General features: G+C 46.0%; 1 protein-coding gene across 3 annotated transcripts in view; it reads left to right on the top strand.

Moving 5' to 3' along the window:
* LOC146210096 (uncharacterized) overlaps nt 1-6,340 on the top strand; it is a 178,057-nt gene extending 171,717 nt beyond the window's left edge. For 2 of the 3 annotated variants that reach the window (XM_084607629.1, XM_084607621.1), the window contains one exon: nt 5,926-6,340. In XM_084607629.1, the coding sequence (XP_084463755.1) occupies nt 5,926-6,127 (202 nt within the window). In that variant the 3' untranslated portion in view covers nt 6,128-6,340. The remainder of the gene's footprint in view (nt 1-5,925) is intronic. The other variant, XM_084607615.1, reaches the window with a different exon arrangement.
* The last annotated feature ends 14,661 nt before the right edge of the window (nt 6,341-21,001 follow it).

Below are 21,001 nucleotides of genomic sequence, written 5' to 3'. Positions count from 1 at the left end.
CAGTTAAAGGAAGGATACTGACAAATGTTCATTGCTGCTAGGTTAAATGTACCTGTTTGGTCCAGAAACTGTAGTCACCCGAGTTCAAAGTGCATGAATGCATATTCATGTGACAGCCCCACGATGCCTTCCTTGTTCACTTCTGTAAGGGATGCCATAGAGAGTAGCGGCACAGTTGATTTCAGAACTCCTCAGGTGTGTCAATTAGTAATTTTATGAAGCTGGTATAATTTCATCTCAGTGTGACGTTTGTATCTTTTGATAACAGCTTTTACCGACAAAGACGAAGGATTTGCATGAGATCCTGCGTAGCCCCTGTGCTAACATTTTTTTAGCCTTTAATGACCGCACCCTAGAACTCAGTTTGACTGAGAAGGAGGTACTAAACGTTTTCAGGTATGTTGATGATTTTCTAATAGTTATTAAAGAACAGAAAGATTTGACCTACACAGATGCTGTAAGCCCAGTTTTAGCCAACTTTCAAGAAGAGGGGCAGGGATTGTGTTTTACCCATGAACTCCCTTTGCGAGGATGTTTTCAGTTTTTGAATTTAAGTATTACCTTGGGCGAGCATCATGTGTGTTGGCAATACTCGCCTCGATCACGGAAGGAGCTGCTGCCTTATTCCTCGGCTCATTCAAAGACTGAAACGCGCTATTGCTAACCTCTGCCTTGGGTCTGCTCTTGTGAAGTCGTGTGAACATACTATGCAGGCGAGCTTTGAAAAGCAAGTGGATTGATTTGCTATGGCGGGGTTCCCAAGCTCGGTAATCACTGGTGATGCTGAAGCCTTCCTAAGGAAAACCAAAACGTGCAATGTTCAAAAAGTCGTGCGAGACAAGAAAGTCAAGCGTGAAACCAGAAGTGGTACCCTATGTTCACAGGGTTCCGCACAATGTGAAAAAGGTTCCACGAAAGCTTCCACAATTATGCGCGCGCATTGCGAGCAATGAAAAGGAGGGCGCTTGCAGCAAAAAACATGGCAAGCAGTACCTGAAGTGCTGCATAGGAGTAGTATATGAGATACCACTGGCCTGCGGAAAAGCCTATGTGGGCCAATCGAGGCGCCGTGTGAATGACCGTGCAGCTGAGCATGCACTATCACAAAAAGAACCAGGAGGTGCACATCTTTCACAGCATTGTGCAAATTGCTTCATGTGCAACCGAGCGGCAAAACATGCACCGGGGGAAAAAATATGCGTGCACTGAAAGATATGTGAACCACAGCTTCATGAGATAAATATTCTGGGCAGAAGTAGAGATTTGAAGGCACGCGAGGTCTTGGAGGCGTTTCACATAAGAAAGAGAGGGAAAGCGTGTGAGTGGTACATCGGTTCACCTTTTCAAGACCGAGATGACATATCTTGAACGGTTTGTTTAATGTTCATGCGCATGCCTTAAAATTTCTATATATTTGCTGCCGTGGCAGTGAATAAAGGCCAGACGAATTTAGCGCTCGTCCTGCGTCATTCTCTCTTGTGTCACTTCTTAGCACTATTATTTTCAGTCTCGAACAGTATGCACTATTTAGCCCAAACTGACATTCTTCTAAACCATTTAATCATGTTGGCTATAGGGGCCATATGTGACAGAAAATATATTTAGAAAGCTGTGTATTCATAAGTCACTGAGAACAAAATATATCAAAAAGGCTGCGTTAATCATATCTGGTTCACTTTTCATACCCTTCTACTTTAAGATGACAGACATGGAGTACGACTGAAATCGACAATATGCAGGGATTGTCTGCCAACTTGAGCATCACAAGAATTTTGTACCTTTTTTCCAGCTTTACAGGACACAATAACAGATTTTTTTGCAGATAGTGACAGTGTAGGGCAGTATTGTTTATGCATCCAGAAATTACGACACCAGAGCTTAATGGTTTTTGCTTGGTGCATGTGAAGAAATGAAGCAGGAATAAGTTCTTAACAGAGGTCCATATTTTAAAGCAATGAAATTGCTCATGGATGTTTTTCTCAATGTGAAAAATACAAGTTTATGTTAATGAAGCAATGAAACTGAATTGAAAATGAAAAATAAGTTATGTATAAACAAAGACGGAGGGTAAAAAAAGTAGGAAAGGAGAAGCTCGGAAGCACTTCACATTTTCCACTGTGGCCATGGAAAAAGTCTGGCTCTTCAGGACGATGACACCGGCTAGGCAGTTTCCATCAACCTTAGCCTCAGACCATTTGTGCCAAGTGAACACCTTACTGCATCATTTCTAACTAAATACCACTATTGATGATACGTCTATGGAAAAGTTTCGCTTCTCGTCTTGCAACTCATTACATGATGGAGCTGAAATATGTTCCGCTTATAATAAAGTTGGCTATGAGCTTCTTACACTTTTTGACAGTTTTCACTGGTGAAGTATGCTACTGTGAATGGTACAGGCGCCCAAATCTTTAACTGGCGTGTGCGAGCGGCGACTTTTCTGTGCGTCAGCGCCATATGACGGAGCGAAGTTCGAAACAGGATGAGGCTAAGCGCATGCTCACAAAGCACGCTCAGCTGGACGGAACAGCCTAGCAGACGACGCATCCAGCTGAGCGTGCTTTGTGAGCATGCGCTTAGCCTCATCCTGTTTCCAACTTCGCTCTGTCATAGGGCGCTGACGCACAGAAAGTCGCCGCTCGCGCACGCCAGTTAAAGATTTGGGCGCCTGTACATCTGGGCACTCTATTGATGTGCACTCCACTGGTGTCTTATTCATCACATGCAGTGTTTATTCCCTTCAAATTTAATTTATCCTAAGAGTGGCACAAGGTTGCTGCTGCAAGGTGCATGATGCAAACCAGCAACTTTCACTTGATGTACTAGTGGTGAAAGTGTGTTGCTATTGCTAGGGGAAAGGACTATACAACCAAGGCACAGCAGAAGCCAAATATTATAGTGATTGTGGATAATCCTGCCAGAATTCTAGTTCATCGGGACAGTTTGTCCATATCGTAACAGTAGCAACTAGTGGCTGCATGGGCAGCAAGAGTGCAGATATGCTGCAAAGGTTAAAACATGCCAATGATAGTACCTTTTTTGCTTCATGCACATTGGCTACAAATGAATTACTTCTTCTCTATTCCTCTATGTGAAAACAGTCACTGACTTTGTTTCATGCATTCTGTCTCGCTTAACTGATCAGTATAGACATATACCTTCACCGGACATGGCACTTTGGGCTGGTGGCAGAGAGAAATGGATTAATATATTGTAGCAACAAATTGTCATCACTTACTTTGCAAAAAAAAGAAACTTGCTTGTAGAAGTTGAACCCCTTATACCACACCAAAAGAGCAACAAAAAGCTGTTTAGTAACCATGCAAATTAACGAAACAAAACTCGCGAGTGCAGTCAGAGGCAGCAGATGGCGACGGGGCATAACGCAAACAAGATTGTTCTGAAATGTGCCACATGGCTGTCATTTATCGAAAAAGTAGCATACAAAAACAATGTTGCATACTGTAAAGGTCACTTCCTCTGATGATAATGCGGGCGATCTCCAAATTTTGGAATTGGTTTCCAAGATCAAATAAAAAAGAGCGTGCATGTCATTCATGAAAGCGGACGAGTAACGAACTTCGTGCTTTACACATAACCAAACTTCAATCACAGCTGTTTCATTTAGAGCTTGCAGAAGCCGCACATTACTGTCAGTAGAACAAAACACGTCATCCCGAAAGCAGCCAAATGCATTTGGTCTCCGCACTTTCATTTCATTGTAGCCTTGCGAAATGCATAAATCATTAATTCTCACTGCATGCACGGCGGAACGTGTCTGCACGCATAGAGGCGGTCAGAAAGCACAGCTGCGGACGGTTTGCTTTTTTTTAAATGCAGGTCTTTTCTTCACCGGAGGGCGTAAGTAATACAGTCGTACCTTAGTGGGGATCTTGCCGAAATACAAGGCTTGGGTTACCTCATAAAATAGATCGCATTTCGGGGCCGATTTGCATGTAAGCGGTACGTAACAAACCTGCGTCTGAGCCACGAAGGGCTTCGTGGAGCGGCCGTGCGCCAGCGATTGAATCAATGCACAAATCGCATTTAGTTCATCCGGGGCGGTGCAAGACAAGATGACTAGCCTCATGCGGTCTTTGGAGAAAACTCGCGGCACAAGTATAGCACAAGAGCGCGCACACACATCCACGCAACAATGCGCATCGCGCACTGCCGCTGCTGCCACCACAACACGGGCGCCGAGAAGGTGTTGGCCGAGGCCCACGGGTCGCTAGCGTGGAATGGGGGTGTCGGCCGCAGCTCGTAACAGCCAGCCGACGGCCTCTTCTCCCTCTCCATCTTCGTTTTCCCCCTCGCGCCGCATCCGTTTGTTGGGATCGGATATACGCTCGTCTACCCCCTGATTTCGCAATGCCTGCATCACCGCCGAGGTTTTCAACTGAGTCAAATGCGTTTTCGTAATCAATGAATGCTATGTATAAGGGCTGGTTATATTCCGAGCATTTTTCTATCACCTGGTTGATGGTATGAATATGATCGATAGTAGAGTACCGTTTCCGAAACCCTGCTTGATCCTTTGCTTGATTGCAGTCTAAGGTTGTCCTGATTCTATTAGCGATTACCTTAGTAAATACCTTATACGTAACAGACAGTAAGCTGATTGGTCCTTAGAGTCCCCTTTCGTGTGAATGAGGATAATGTTTGCATTCTTCCATGGTTCCGGTACCCTCGATGACACCAGGCACTGCGTATACAGGGTGGCCAGTTTTTCTAGCACGATATCCCCCCCGTCCTTCAGCAAATCTGTAGTTATCTGATCCGCTCCAGCTGATTTCTCCCTTTTCATAGTTTCTAATGCTTTCTTGACCTCGTCCTTCGTCACTGGTGGAACGTCTGACCGTTTTTCTCTACCGCCAATCTCATTACGGTCCTGACTACTTTGGCGACTGTAGAGATCAGTATAGACCTCCTCGGCTACTTTGTCTTGTCCATATTCGTGATGACGTTGCCCGCCTTGTCTCTTATCGCATACATCTGGTTTTTGCCTATGCCCGATTTCTTCTTTATCGCTTTAAGGCTTCACCAGTCCTTTACAGCGTGCTCAATTTTCTCCATGTTATACTTCCTTTTATCGGCCACCTTGCGCTTATTGATTCGCTTTGATATCTACGCCAATTCTATCCTGTCTGTTGGATTGGAAGCTTTCATAGTCTGGCGTTTCTTAATCAAATCTTTCGTCTCCTCAGACAGCCTACCGGTATTCTCTCTAACTCTCCTACCGCCTACCTCTACAGCGCACTAAGTAATGATATGTCTGAAATTATTGTTCATCGCTTTTAGGGTAATGTCGTCATCCTCGGTTAGAGCTGAGTTTGCAATTGGAGCAGTCTAATTGCAATTAATGAATTCATCGATAGTAGTTATGTATTTATTTAATTGGTGCCTGTATCGCCGGTAAGCATTACAGCAGGGGCTCGACACTATAACATTCACACACAAAAAAAGAAATGTTGTTCTAAACGCATGAAAAAGGCTTTATTTGGTACAACGTCAGCGACATGTGGCAGCAAAGCGTTCCATTCACGAACATTTCTCAGACAGAACGAATAGCGGATAAATTCGCAGTTTTAAGATGTGGTTCACCGCGGTGGCGCAGTGGTTACAACGACAGACTACTGTACCGCCGGCGGTTGCGTTTCGCTGGAGGCGAAACAGAGTGGTGTCCGTGTGGTGTGTGATGCCGATGTATTTTGATGAACCCCAGATTATCTAAATTTTCGGAGTCCTCCACTACGGCGTCTTCTTAGCCTTATTAGTTTCGGGAAGTTAAACCCTACAAACCAAACCTTCGCTTCGAAACATATAAAGGTGGCTTCAGATATTCTGTTCCATCTATCCCAGCCCTGGAATAGTATATATTGTGTAAAACGCCACCTTCTGCTTTTCTCCACCACTGTCGCGCAGGCAACCCCGTGGTGTGCGACTCGCGGCTGTGCTGGCTGGCTCGCCTGGTGCCCCGCGAGTGCCTCAGCCTGGACTGCCAGCGCTCGCCCGCCGACTACCGCCAGCTGGATGGCCACTGCAACGCGCCCCCTGCGCTCGCGGGACGCCACCTAGCGCGAGTGGACTGCGACGCACTCGCCTGTGGCCGCGGGTGTGGGAATGAACTGAGCCCTTTTTGGTGATAGAGGCGCAGGACGAGAGAGACGTGTACCGCAAACCATTGATCAAGCCTGGCGCGAAATTCCTCGCAGAGAACAATGATATTTATTTCGACCATTGGATTATAAATACGGCCTGCACCAAGGGGCCTAGTGCACCAAATGAAATAAAATGCAGATGAAAAAAAAAGAGAACAAATTATGGTTTGACAAAGCTTATAGTGGCTTAGCACATTAACTATGCGAGATCTGACTTTCCCTCGGGGGAGCAGTCCCCGCTACGCCCATCTCATGATTGCCTGCAGTTAAGCTTTGCATTCTTTCCGCCATGCTGTCCCCAGAGGCATGCGTTCATAGCAACGACGCATATCACTCCCCGAAGCCGTGACACGGCTTAACGGCTCGGGTCACGAGATCTGTGGACGGACTCGAAGTTCCTGCCCTCTCCGAACCACGACGGCCCGAGAAGAACCGCACCGTAGATCTTGCAATTTGTATCCCACGCTCTCCTCAACGACCTCGAAGATAGGTCCAGGCCCTACCCCAGGGCTATAAAGCGGTTATCCTGATTACCCCCAAAATTTAGCGATAGCAGTGCGAATTACGGATTCGGCTCATGTAAACATTTTCAGCGACGTATTCCAACGTCGTAGTTTAAAATTCAATTTGAACTACAGTTACCTAATTAACCTTAATTCGTAAGACCTGCAATTAGCGTAGTACAGTGGTAGTCAATATAGCCTATTTAATAATATAGGACTAGATGATGTCGCATAAAGCAAATTTTGATTACAAGTACAAAGTTAATGGTAACTATAAATGACAGTTAGTCAAAGGAAATAACATAATATATCAGGTATCCAAGGCTATATACTGATGCTGTAGCACAATTTCTTTTTGTTAACAGCCAAGCAATTATATATAGTCAACTAATACATAAAATTATCTTTGAAATCATTGTTCAATGATTCTTGTCTACTGCCGGCTTCCTCGGTTGCGCTGAATATCTATTCTGCAACGAGATCTTGAATTCTTCTACTTTTCCCCTTATCGCTAATTCTTTGATGGACTTCTTCCTCACTAATCTGTTTCGTTCCGTCGTCAAATCCAGCTTAATTCGTAGCATTATCACCCTTTGGCCACTGTATCGAATCTTTTCGATTACCTCTACATTCTGCATAGTGCCGCGGTGGAACATGGTATGAAGCCAATTTCATTTTTAGTCTCCCCTTCCATTTCTTCTGTTTGTTGAAGAAGGTCATCATCATCATAAGCCTGTCTATACGCACTGCAGGGCGAAGGCCTCTCCCATATTTCTCCACTTAACCCGGTTCTGTGCTAACTGCATCCACTTGACCCCTGCGAACTTCTTGACCTCATCCGCCCACCGAACTTACTGCCGCCGCCTGTACGGTTTCCTTCCCTTGGAATCCAGTTTGTTACCCTAAGCGACCATCGGTTATCCTCTCTTTACACTACATGTCCTCCCTATGCCCATTTCGTCTTAATTTCCACTAGAATGTCGGTAACTTGAGTTAATTCTCTGGCCCACTCTGCACGCTTCCTATCTCAATGTTACCCCTACCATTTTTCGTTCCATAGCCCTCTGGGTTTTCCTCAACTTAAGTAGAACCCTCTTGGTTAGCCTCCACGTTTCAGCCCCATAGATATTACAAGAAGGTATTCATGACTACAATAAGGTACAAGAAGGAATTCATGACTTATTAGTTATTGTGCTGTGCAAGCTCAATAACCTCCGCAATATTCCTAGTATCATTATGCTGGTCACTCACTGCCTGGTCGCCAGCCTACTTTTTCTCTACCTTGGCATCGAAGTCACCCATTAGTACAGTATATATCTGCGTCTTTACTTTCCCCATTGTCGATTCGACATCTTCGTCGAAGCTTTCATCTGCCTGGTCATCATGACTACATGTAGTCACGTTGGCCTGTACAACCTTCAGGTTATACCTCTTATAAAGCTGAATTGCGATGCCTGCCATCCTCTCATCATCGCTATTGAGTTCATGTATATTACCAGCTATATCCTTATTGACAAGAAACCCTAGTCCTAGTTCTGGTTTCTCCGGTAAACCTCAATAACACAATGCCAGCCCGTCCTTATGTGGAGTATATGCCTCATTCGGCCTCCTAACCTCATGAAGGCCTCTAAGTTCCCATTTAATACTCTCTAGTTCCTCTAACGGCACTGCTAAACTAGCTTCACTAGATAGGCTTCTAGCACTAAACGTTGCCACGGGTAATTTAAAAAAAATTAAGATGCATTTACTGAATGCACTGTAGAAGCAGGCGGCTGGATGGTTAAAAAGGATACCGTAAACTGGAAAGCCTCTGACACAAGAGACAGGATAGAACTGGCAGATATATCAAAGTTAATCAATAAGCGTAAAGTGCCAGGCATAAGGAAGTATATCATGGAAAAATTGAGAGTAGTCTAAAGAATGGTCGCAGCCTGAAAACGCTGAAGAAAAAATTGGGCACAGAGGCACAGACAGAAATCTGATGTATGTCCTGAGAGACGAGGCGAGCAATGTCATTACTAATATAGACAAGATTGTCAAGGTAGCAGAGGAGTTCTATAAGAACCTCTACTGTGGCCGAAGTAGTCATGGCAAAAATGAGATTGGCAGTAGTGAAGAGCATTCAGCCGTTCAGGCAGTTATAACGAAGGACGATGTTAAGAAAGCTTTGGAAGCTAAGGAGTTAAATACAAAACTAACGAACGTCCTCCACTTCGACTGATTGTTAAGTCGGCGGAGGGGCTTCCCTCTCGGCGGATGGTGATGGGTGTGAGAGGAGGGCCTCGTGTCGGACCCTGGGGGACTTACTTTGCGACTGACGGCTGCTGAGCTGAGCGCATGCCGTCCATCAAATGAGTGACCTCCGTCCGATGCTTTTCCAAAGTTGACAAAGCTTTTATCAACCCAAAATAAAATAAGCAGAACTAGCACACTTTTCATTACATTCAGGTTACACGACGCCGAGCCTACTATCGGCCACCACCACAAACTTCCCCGCTACTTCAGCCACATTGTCTCCAACTTACGGGCCCGGACAACCATCAGTCACACATGACTGGCCCGCCAAGCAAAAGCCCCGCTCTCTCATTCCCGCATCTCGATTTCAAGCAATTCCCGCCAAAGCTTGCTGTTTAGCCAGTGACAACCCCATCGCAACACCACTACCAATGAACAATTTTCCCGGCACTTTCTCCCGAATGAAACACTTTACATATAAAAAAACAAAAAAACACATCACACACAAGCGAAGCTGATCGCCACCTTGGCTAGCTACGCCAAAAAAGAAAACATACAGAGATGCATAGTGCTGGCCATTTCTATCGTCTCCTTGCGCACAGAGCGTCTCCGAAAGACAACAACACGCCTCTCGGCCATTTCGGCCAAGAAACCCGATACCTGAGCCTTGGCACCCCAGGTGCGCCGAACCCCCGTCTTTCCGGGAAGCGCCACGCAATTTGTGGGACAAGATAGAGTAGCCTCTCAAGCTCAAGCCCCCCTTCTCCTTGCGTTCTTGCGGCGCGTTTCGTTGGTCTAGCCCACTCTGCCTTTCCGACCTCAACTGACCGGCGTGCACTACCTTTCTCCTTCTGCCTTCTCCACGACGCACTCTGGCTGCGTCGTGATGCCTTCCTCCTTCTCCTTTTTTTCCTTCTTCGACCAATTCGAAAAGAACAGCTTCCCGGTTAGTTATTCTACACAAAACAAGAAATGCCACCGAAACCCCGCATACCACCGCACTTGCCCCCTCGCGCTGAGATGCACTAAATCTTTCCATCGCGGCACCAGTTTTCTACATAAAATAAGAAAAAGGAAATAGAGACATGCAAGCATATAAATTCACGATACACTCCTCAGAAGGGAGCAATACATGTAACCCAGAATCACACATTTTCAAACTGTTAGGACGCATCAGCTGATGAAATAAATGCTTCGACAGGTCTGGTGTGTATGAATGGCCAAGGTTTCAAGCAGCCTTTTCTCCTCTTGAAAAATTCCTGCTCCTGCTCACTTTGCCAGCTTATCGGACCATTCCGACGGCCCTTCGTTTGTGAGAGGCAGCACTAAACGCGAGTAGTCCTTTACGTAATTGCGGTAGTAGTTGAGTACCCCTAGCACGCCTTCGCTCGCGGTGGTTGCATTGCGCCTATCGCTCGCACCCTTTCAGAATCGGGACAATAGACAGTTTTAGTTTCACGTACGTGGGAGCTTCACGTACGTGAAGCGCCTACGTGTGACCAGTGCGCATGCACAGAACGTGAAGAGTCCGCGGGAGTTTCACGCGCGTACGTGAGATTCGGATTTTTACGTTGGCGTCTTCACAATGCTGGCGTACGTAGAGTTGACAACATGGCGACGCCCTGCCCGCCCGCTTCACAGCAATAGCAGCTTCGCCGCTAATTCCTCGGCACGATATCGTGTTCTAAACTATTGTATTCGCTTTAAGCTTACCCAATCTTACCCTCGCGTTAAGTTTCAAGTGACAAATAGCCTTTTTTTTTTAGATAGAAGGACGATTTTTCAGCTGTTTAAGCCTGACGCAGAAGCGTTTGTCGTCGTCATAGCAACGATCTCGCGAGGTCACGCCAGACCAGAGTTGAGCGAGAAGTGGCTAGAGTGCCAGATGCAACCCGGCAGCCAACCGGAGCCAATCCGTTGTAGGGGGAAGGTTGTGAGGTTGTAAGCATGAGTTCTGTTGGTTCTGTTGCCCAGCGAATTCGCTTTTCCAAGAGCGACGATCTGGATATGCTTCGCGACGTGAGAGAATGCAATCCATTCGAAGACTGCATGCGACACGCTGTGCGGTGGACGCATATAGGTATGCGTCTTGCTTATTGTTCACTGTAGAGCAACGACGTTGAGAACAGCAATTTCCAATTCGACTGACTCTTGGCAGCGCAGCGTGGACCGCAACGTAGCTCGGCTCAAGGCAGCTCGACTAAACAAAATTAGTTTGGTTCATCTGTAGTAGATGGCGCGGCATAACACGTACGCGCAGTTTTTCGAGGCTTGTATGAAAGGTCCATACATTTTGCTTCACGTACACCACGTACGTGAAACTAAAAGTAGTCCTGGCGAAATGCGCGCAGCGCACGTAGACTTCTCACGTTTGCGTACGTAACTCTGTACGCACGTGAAACTAAAACTGTCTAATGCTTCCCAGAGCCGACTACGTGCCCCAGATATACTTCACACTCCTATGGGCAAATTTACATTTTTCTGCGTTTACCTTCAGCCCCACCTACTTGAGTGTCTCGAATGCGGCACCGAGGTGCCTGACATGCTCACTTATGTTTCCTGAAAAAAACTGCGATGTCATCGATGTAGGCGCAGGCGTATGCCCTGTGCTCGTGACGTATTTCATTTATAATTCGCTGGAACGTAGCAGCAGAATGCCTTAGTCCATATGGCATCACAGTCCAGGCGTACTGTCCACTGTCTGTTGCAAATGCAGTTAGTCTATGGCTTTGCTCATCTACAGGAACTTGCCAGTAACCGCATGTCAAGCCTAAGATGCTTATGAAAGATGGTTATGCCAGGAGGTCGTCTACCGTTTTCATCAGAAAAGCGTCTGCCTCCGTTATTGAGTTGAGGAACCTGTAATTAACAAAAGCTCACGCTCTCGTCGTTCTTCGCTACACACACCATAGGGTGAGCATAAGGAGACTCGGTGGGATAAATCATTCCTTCAACCACTAGCTGCTGCACCTCTCTCCACCTCTGCTTTCATCTTTAGAGGGACGCTATATCGGGGACGAAGGGCAGGACGTGTGTTAGGCACTATACGGATTGTGTGCTTACCTGCCTTACTTTTCCCCGGCTTTCATGAAAATACCTCACTGTGCCAACGGACAACTTTTTGAATATGTGGATCTTCTACATTTGCTTCGCTTGAGCGGCTAGCTACTACCGGTGTTTCCTCCATCTTACCGAACCCTTCGTCCTAAAATATCACCCCTACTGTCTTACTCCCACCGTAAACGGTTTCAAATTATTTTTCGAGACCCATCCTCCGTCTCTACCACGTAGCTGTACTTCCCCCTCCTATCTACCATCTTCACCGGCCCTCTCCACGCATACTGCCCTTTGGATTGATCCTCATTTCGAACGAGAACGAGTTCGTCGCGACTGAAACTCTTTGGCTTCGCTCTCAAGTTGTACCGTGTTGCGTATTCTCTTTGGTTCTCCGCCGCACATTCCCCAATTACTACTGCCATGGTAGCGAGCAGATTGCGTAACTCTAGCCGATACTTTTCTGCAGACTCATTGAGTGAAATCGGAAGAGTCCTGTTTCCTGTCTTTGCTAATGGACCGGTAGGAGTGCGACCGTAAAGGAGTTCAAATGGTGCCACCTTTGTTGTCTCACTCGGCACTTCGCGGTACGCCCATAACAGGCACGGAACCAATGGATCCCAGCTCCTCCCATGTTCTTCAATCACATGACGAAGCATTCTTTTGAACGTTCCATTCCATCTTTCTCCCAAGCCGTTGTTTTTCGGATTACCCGGGGTGGAAAATCTAGGTGATACTTCGAGGCAGGCCAACAGCTCCTGCGGCACCTTCGCGGTGAAATGCGTTCACTGATCTGAACAAACCAAGTCTGGCACTCCAACCCTAGAAAATATTTCTACTAGGGTGTCGCACACTGCTCGGGCAGTTAAAGATTTCAAACACACTGCCTCTGGCCAACCTGTGCATACAACCATCATCATCATCATCATCATCAGCCTGACTATACCCACTGCAGGGCGAAGGCCTCTCCCATATTTCTCCACTTAACCTGGTTCAGGGCTAGCTGTATCCACTTAACCCCTGCGAACTTCTTAATCTCATCCGCCCACTTAACTTTCTGCCACCCCCTTACGCTTTCCTTCCCTTGGAATCCAGTTTGTTACCCTAAGCGACCATCGGTTATCCTCTCTTCGCACTACATGTCCTGCCCGTGCCCATCTCTTCTTCTTAATTTCCACCAAAATGTCGGCAACTTGAGTTATTTCTGTGACCCACTCTGCACGCTTCCTATCTCTTAATGTTACCCCTACAATTTTTCGTTCCATAGATCTCTGGGTTGTCCTCAACTTAAGTAGAACCCTCTTGGTTAGCCTCCACGTTTCAGCGCCATAGGTGAGTACAGATATTACAAGAAGGTATTCATGACTACAAGAAGGTACAAGAAGGAACTCATTACTTATTAGTTATTATGCTCTGCAAGCTCAATAACCGCCTCACTATTCCTATAGTATCATTCTGCTGGTCACTCACTGCCTGGTCGCCAGCCTACTTTTTCCCTACCTTGGCGTTAGGGGCGTTATTGGCACTCTGTCCGACTTCCTTCGGACCGCATTTTTTGGACTAAAGACACGCCTGACAATACCTCGGAATTTCGGTGTTCATTTGGCCAATAAAAGTTCTTAATGTGCTGCCTAGTTCTTTTTACATAATATTAATAATAACTCCGTAATTGGTAGCCGAATTGTCACCACGACTACTGCGATCCCTTTTTAGCATTTTCGAATATCCGTTTGTACTGAGTTGGGCTGAGCCACAACTCTCTCAATAGGAATTCCTTGAGCTATTTGTACTGCAGAATTTCTTTTGTCCCACTTTGCATCGTCATCGATGGCATGCGGTCTGTGAAGTAGGGGATCATTGTTATCGACCGGGACTAGGAAGCAGTGAAACAACATTTCGACAGAATCGAACCATACCGGATTAAGTGACTCCTGTGTCGGCATTCGAGGAAGTACAGTGCTCAGCGTTGTTGAAACTATTGCAGCTTCTTTCCCCTCTGAAAGACCATCTGTCCCATTAGTGTGCAATTTTGCGGTCTCGAATTCAATTTTGGCCCTTTCTAAACTTATTTTTTCCAATTCCATCTCCATCTGCATTTTGGGTCCCAGTTGAGCCATTTCCATACTTGCGTCGCTCGCTCCCCCAGCCACGTTAGCATCCATCTACCTCGAAATTAATTTACTTTCTTCTCGTAACCATAACAGCAATACGAACAGAGAGCAGCACTATTCACGCGCCATTTTCCGTTCGCCGCTGTCTCTCCACAGCACGTCAGCCTGGACGCGTTCCAAAGTTTTCTTCCGACGAACTTCACGCACACACGTGAACAGTCCCCGTACTCGATGCCGCCACAGCCACACTCCTAAGTGTCCTCCTTTATATCACTGTCGCAGTACCAGGTTCCTCTTCCCACCTGCACCGATGTCGTGGTTACGATGGTCAGGTGGCGACCTGCTTGCAGTCTCTTCTTTCGTCGTCGTTGTGCTCTCTTCTTGGCGCTGCTCCTCTTCTTCTCTTCGCCACCCAATGGCAAACGTTTCTTCAAAAATTAAGTAGCTGTCTTCCTCTCACTCTGCGCTGCCGATCTCTTCTCCTGTCTCGTCACAAAGCAGCTGTCCCCGTCTTCGATCCTGTCGGCTGCGCCAGTTAAATACAAATAAACGGGAACGGCCTCCCCCTCGACTAATTGTTAAATCGGCGGAAGGGCTTCCCTCTTGGCAGATGGTGATGGTTGCGAGAGGAGGGCCTCGTGTTGGACACTGGGGAACTTACTTTGCGACTGACGACTGCTGAGTTGAGCGCATGTCGTCCATTAAAGGAGTGACCTCCGTGCAGTGCTTTTGCAAAGTTGACTAATCATTTATCAACTCAAAATAAAATAAGCAGAACTAGCACACTTTTCATTACATTCAGGTTACACGACGCCGAGCCTACTATCGGCCACCACCACAAACTTCCCCGCTACTTCAGCCACATTGTCTCCAACTTACGGGCCCGGACAACCATCAGTCACACATGACTGGCCCGCCAAGCAAAAGCCCCGCTCTCTCATTCCCGCATCTCGATTTCAAACAATTCCCGCCAAAGCTTGCTGTTTAGCCAGTGACAACCCCCTCGCAACACCACTACCAATGAACAATTTTCCCGGCACTTTCTCCCGAATGAAACACTTTATATAGAAAAGAACAAAAAAACACTTCACACACAAGCGAAGCTGATCGCCACCTTGGCTAGCTACGCCAAAAAAGAAAACATACAGAGATGCATAGTGCTGGCCATTTCTATCGTCTCCTTGCGCACAGAGCTTCTCCGAAAGATAACAACACGCCTCTCGGCCATTTCGGCCAAGAAACCCAAAACCTGAGCCTTGGCACCCCCGGAGAGCAGAACCCCCGTCTTTCCGGGAAGCGCCACGCCATTTGCGGGACAAGCTACAGTACCCTCTCAAGTTCAAGCCCCCCCCCCCCCTTCTCCTTGCGTTCTCGCGACGCCTTTCGTTGGTCTAGCCCACGCCTTTCCGACCTCAACTGACCGGCGTGCACTACTTTTCTCCTTCTGCCTTCTCCACAACTTTACTCTGCCTGCGTCGTGGGATATGGAAAGAGGAAAGGGGCTGGGGAGGAAAGGGCAACTACACATTTGTCGAATGACAGAGGGGATATCGTGCGAGAAAAACTGGTCACCATGTACACTCAAGTAATAGGGTACGACAGGACTAGAGGCACTAAGAACTGAATTTTATTTCGAATAAAACATGTCTTTTTGTAGTCCACCTAGCCGTATTACACATCAAGCACCCATATATAGTGGGCATGGCAGGAACGTATTGACAATGTGGCCTAATCTGCGTCTACTGTGTCTCGAGCAGGTCCTGTTGATCTTCGCTTCAAATCGATGGAGCGCATGGAACACGTGCTGCGTCGGCCCGGCTGCTGGCGTGTCCGGTATCAGCGTTGGGCATGCCATCAACGGTACCCTCGAGCACGGTCGAAGCGCATGAAACATGTACTGCGTCAAGCCGGCTACGGACGTTTCCGGCGTCGACGACACTCTCGAACACAGTCATTATGGATGGACCATCAGCGAAATCTATAAAACAAGCACCATCGGCAATTCTCGTCAGTTGGCATGGAAGCAACGTATCGGCAATGTGGCCTAATCTGCGTCTACTGTTTCTCGAGCAGGTTAGCTACTATTCGTTCTGGGGTTACAAAAACGATGACCGTTTTGCTATTGTGCTGCCGTGCCCAGCTGTGATTATTTCCGAGTTTGCGCCAATACTTCTGTTGTTGTCGGGTGAGGTATTGGGAAACCCGGGTCGGAAGTGAGATTTGGATAGCATGAAGGAGCTCTTAAAGGAGCTATGTGAAGGCCAAAAAGGAATCCCAGCGGATTTGGGAGCACTGACCGAAAGACTAAAAGAAGTCGAAAGTGCAGTAAAAGCTATCGAAGATGAAGCACCGAGCATTACTGATCTCACGCAAAGAATGAAGGACTTCGACATGCTTCCTCAAGAGCAACATGAAAGGCTAGTTAGTATGGAAGATAGCAGTCGTAGGAATAACATCATGGTTCTCGGAATTAAGGAAAGTAAAAAGGAAACAACCGCTGATTTGAAAATGAAATTATTGTCAGAAGTATTCCAGGAAAAACTTGGTGTGTCCGTGAATACATTAGAACGAATACACATAATCGGAGGACCAAAGAGCAAACGACCACGAGAAATTTATTGCTAAGGCCGCACAGAAACGACCACAAAGAAAAATTGGAAATATTCAGGAACTGTAAAAAACTGAATGGAAGCAAAATAAGCTTCAGTGACAACTTTTTGAAGCAAACCCTAACAAAGCACAAGCTTCTCTGGGATTCCGCAAAGAAGCAAAAAGACCAAGGCCATAGCGTACGTCTCGAGTATGATAGGTTGTGATTAATGACGATGTATTCCGCTGGGGTGATGCGAAGGGCTGTCGGGTTAAACTTAGTTGCGATAAAAACATCTCCGTTACGAAATCAAAATCGCAAGATTGAACCGATGCAGAACCGGAAATGGATGCCCTTCGTCTAGTAAACCTTAACGCACGAAGTTTAACGAATAAGATTGGTTATCTTGAATATGTACTGACAAACTACGACCCGCACGTGGATACTGTTAGCGAAACGTAGTTGCATTCAGAAATACAGGATTGTGAAATTTTACCTCCCGAATACAGCATAGTGCGTAACGATCTAATGTCCCGAGGGGGTGGTGTTGCAATAATAATTAAGGAAGGAATAGAATTCAGTCATGTGCCAGACATACCAATGCATGAAAGTGTTTGCTGCCAGTTTATATGTGTAAAAACGTTATTTCTTCTTGGCGCGATATACAGGGCACCCAATTTGTCTGTTTCCTACTTAGAAACATACATTACCTAGAAAAAATTGGCAGTGGCTTAACTTGGTTAAGCCTGGTAATGGCTACGCCTAGGTTGAGCTGGTAGTGTAGCTGGTAGTGTAGCTGGTTGGTTATGCAGTGATTCACTCTGGCCACGGCATATGGTTCAACTATTGTTTATTGCGGGGTGCTACCTGGTTATTCTATGTATAACTCGTAGCGAGTCAAGGAGTGCCGTGGCTGCAACGATATACTTGGATGTGGGTGAGGTTAAGGCAGAATGTACAACTGCCGCTCCGGCACCGGCTGCAACGGCATTCTTTACGCCATCAGTAATGAAAGCATCCCTGGAGACTGCGTTGGTTCCACCTGCCGCTAGACCACCTCCTATAGTATCCAACGTTACACCCCCGGCGGTAGCTGCGGCTGCAGCCCCATATAATTTTTCTTAGCTTTAGGACCATGTGACACAAATGCAGCTCCGCCCAGCCGTAGATCAATGTTGGGCTTAACTCTCTGTGTGTAAGGGCGTACCCGAACCGGCGCCCCAAACGTCGTTCTAAACGGTCGCACAGCAGTCCCAGGGATGACGGATGGATGGGATGGATGGATGGAATATAGGAGCGTCCCCTTTGAAACGGGGTGGTAACAGTAGCTATCATGCTCATTTTTCTCCATATATCTTAATTATTGATTTAGAATGGTTAACTAAACCATCATTCTATTTATTAAATTTTGCGCCTACATTACTAACATTATGTCACTTCTCTGCTTTTAAGCCACCAATCTTCCAGCCGTTTTTTGCTAGTTTCCACCGCCGGTTTATTCACCCGGCCACTGTTATCTCTAAACCCCAGATCTTCAGGAACAGTGATTGCGCCTGTATCAACTTCCGGATGGATACCATTGCATTCGAGTATAATATGGTCAATTGTTTCACTGGAGTTTCCACATACAGCACATGCGTCATCTCCATTGTTAAACTTCTTTTTGTAGCTGCGTATTCTAAGGCACCCTGATCTAGCTTCAAAAAGTAGGCCACTGCCTCTTGAGTTATCAAAGAAATCTTCCTTCCTGATCTGCATTTTCCACTTTCGGTATAATTCCACACTCTGTTTTTTTTTTCATCGAATTTATCCAATTTTTACCTTCTGTGTTTTTCACCTGTTGCTTAATGCTCTTTATTCCTCCTTCCTTGTTACTAGCATACTTACTAGTTAGTTTCCTAGTTCTTTTCCTCCATTGTGAGTCAACGCTTTTTAGGTACAGCTATTTAAATACCTTAGCTGCCCATCTGTTACTGTCCAATTTCCTCAAACGTTCCTCATATAATATTTTACTCTGAGCTTCCCGTACTTTGAAAGATGCCCAGCCCATATCTCCCTGTACCACCTCATTTGTAGTTTTGCCGTGGGCACCTAGTGCTAATTGTCCAACGGATCTCTGATTTGTTTCTAATGTCGACTGTACCTCTGATTTTAGGCACAAAACCGCATTTCCGAAAGTAAGTCCGGGAACCATAATACCTTTCCAAATACCCCTCAATACCTCATACCTATTGTATCCCCACAATGCCTTATGCTTCATTATCCCGGCATTCCTTCGCCCTTTGGCCTTAAGTGATTGCTCATGCTTTCCAATGTATGCCAATCCTTCGTTTACCCATACCCCCAAATATTTATATTCTGCTACTCTAGGTATTTCAAGGCCTTGAATTTTAAGACCCTGATCAGTTGAGCCGTTGAAAATCATCAGACCCGACTTAACTGCGCTGAAACTGAAGCCTAGAGCGTCCCCTTCGTCTCCGCAATACTTAACTAGAGTTTGCAATTCTTCCAGACTCTCAGCTAGCAGCACAATATCGTCTGCATACATCAAACCGGGGAGGCGCTGCTCTACCGCCTTTCCACCTAATCTGTATGACAGGTTAAAACCTAGGTTACTGTCTTGTATCCTCCGTTCCAGGTTTATCATATAAAGCATGAACAGCACCGGTGATAGAGGACAGCCTTGTCTTAATCCTTTGCATACTTTGACATCCTCCGTACTTCTTATCCCTTCCCACGTAATTTCTACTTTGTTATCCCGGTATATTTCCTCTAGGAACTCTATTATCTCATAACCGCTACCTTCTTCTTTTAATATGTTCCACAGGAGTTCCCTGCTTACGTTGTCGTACGCCCCGTTTATGTCCAGGAAGGCCAAATACAAAGGTCTATTTTCCACTCTAAATATTTCGATGCATTGGGTAAACACGAACAGGCAATCATCTAAGCACCTACCATTTCTAAAGCCGTTCTGAAGTTCTCCGAGTATCTTGTTACTTTCAACCCATGCTTGCACCTTTAATTTCACCGCCTGCATGGTTAACCTGTACATTACAGATGTTATGGTAATCGGCCTGTAGGATTTTATGTGCATCCTTTCTCCTTTCCCTTTATAAATCAAATTCATTTTACTCTGCCGCCAGCTGTCCGGAATTTGCTTATTCGCTATGACTGTTTCCAAAGCTTTTAACAACGTTTCCTTACTTTTTGGACCGTGTTCATTAATCCGCTTGATCGGAATTCCATCTATTCCTGTAGATGTGTTTTTAGGAATATTTTTTTCTGCCTTTTTCCAGTTTAGATTGGTCAGTTTTAAGGTGCTTTGTATTCTGCTACCTTTTGTTGCTTCCTGATTTGCGGAGATTACCCTATCGTCGTTCTTAAAAGACTCGGCTATAACTGATGTAATGTAGTTCACTGCGTTGTCTCCCTTTAAACAATTTCCCTCGTTATCTTGAATCCGATCTTGCTTTCTTTGATTCTTCTTCCCTAACCAGCTTATATGGTTCCAGAATTTTCTTGCTCCGCCTCTAGAGGCATCGTGTATATCAGCCATCCAGCGATCGGTGGACTGTCTTATTTTACTTTGGACGAGGGCCTGCACTTGAAGTTTCTTTTGTCGATATGATTCCCATTTTTGGTCGATTTCCTCCTGAGAAGCCTGTGCTTTCTTTGCCATTCGGTGTTCCCTTGAAGCAGCCCGTCGTTGTTCAATAGCTTCCCTGATTTCCTTATTCCACCAGCTCCGTGGCCTCCTCTTTCCATTCCAGCCGTTTGCTACTTTAACCTCCTGAATTTTACTCCTTATGAGTAGTTCTACCTGTTCATAATCCCAGACTTCCATGGGGCTTTCCTCTATTGCTTCCTCTATGTCTGCTGCTATCTGCGCTATTTGATCGTCGTTTAATTTTGCGTTTACGTTTTGTCTAAGTTCCATTTCTCTTTTCATCAAGGGCCCCATCTGCAGACTAATACGTTTATGATCACTTCCCAGACTACACTCCCCTTCTTCGTCTATTTCCATTTTTGTGACCTTGCTATAAATTTCCTGCGACATTAGACAATAGTCAATGGTCCTCTGCCTGTTGCGGAATTCCCACGTGATTTGGCCTTCACATTTTGTTTCTCTATTTACTATAACTAGATCGTGTCGCTCGCAGAAATCTAGCATTAGCTTCCCGTTACAATCCGTGTATCCATCCAGATCGTCGATGTGGCCGTTCATGTCCCCCAGCAGAATAATCTTGGCCCCATTTCCAAACTGGCTTATATCGTCACTGAGACATTCAACAAGATCCCTGTTTTCTTGCCTGCATTGATGTCCTGTTCCTAAATAAACTACCCCTA

Source organism: Amblyomma maculatum, chromosome 1, assembly GCF_055883805.1.
Source record: "Amblyomma maculatum isolate TAMU_Amacu chromosome 1, ASM5588380v1, whole genome shotgun sequence".
Lineage (NCBI taxonomy): Eukaryota > Metazoa > Arthropoda > Arachnida > Ixodida > Ixodidae > Amblyomma > Amblyomma maculatum.
Note: the sequence above shows the minus strand (reverse complement) of the source record. Positions and strands in the feature narration are given on the sequence as shown.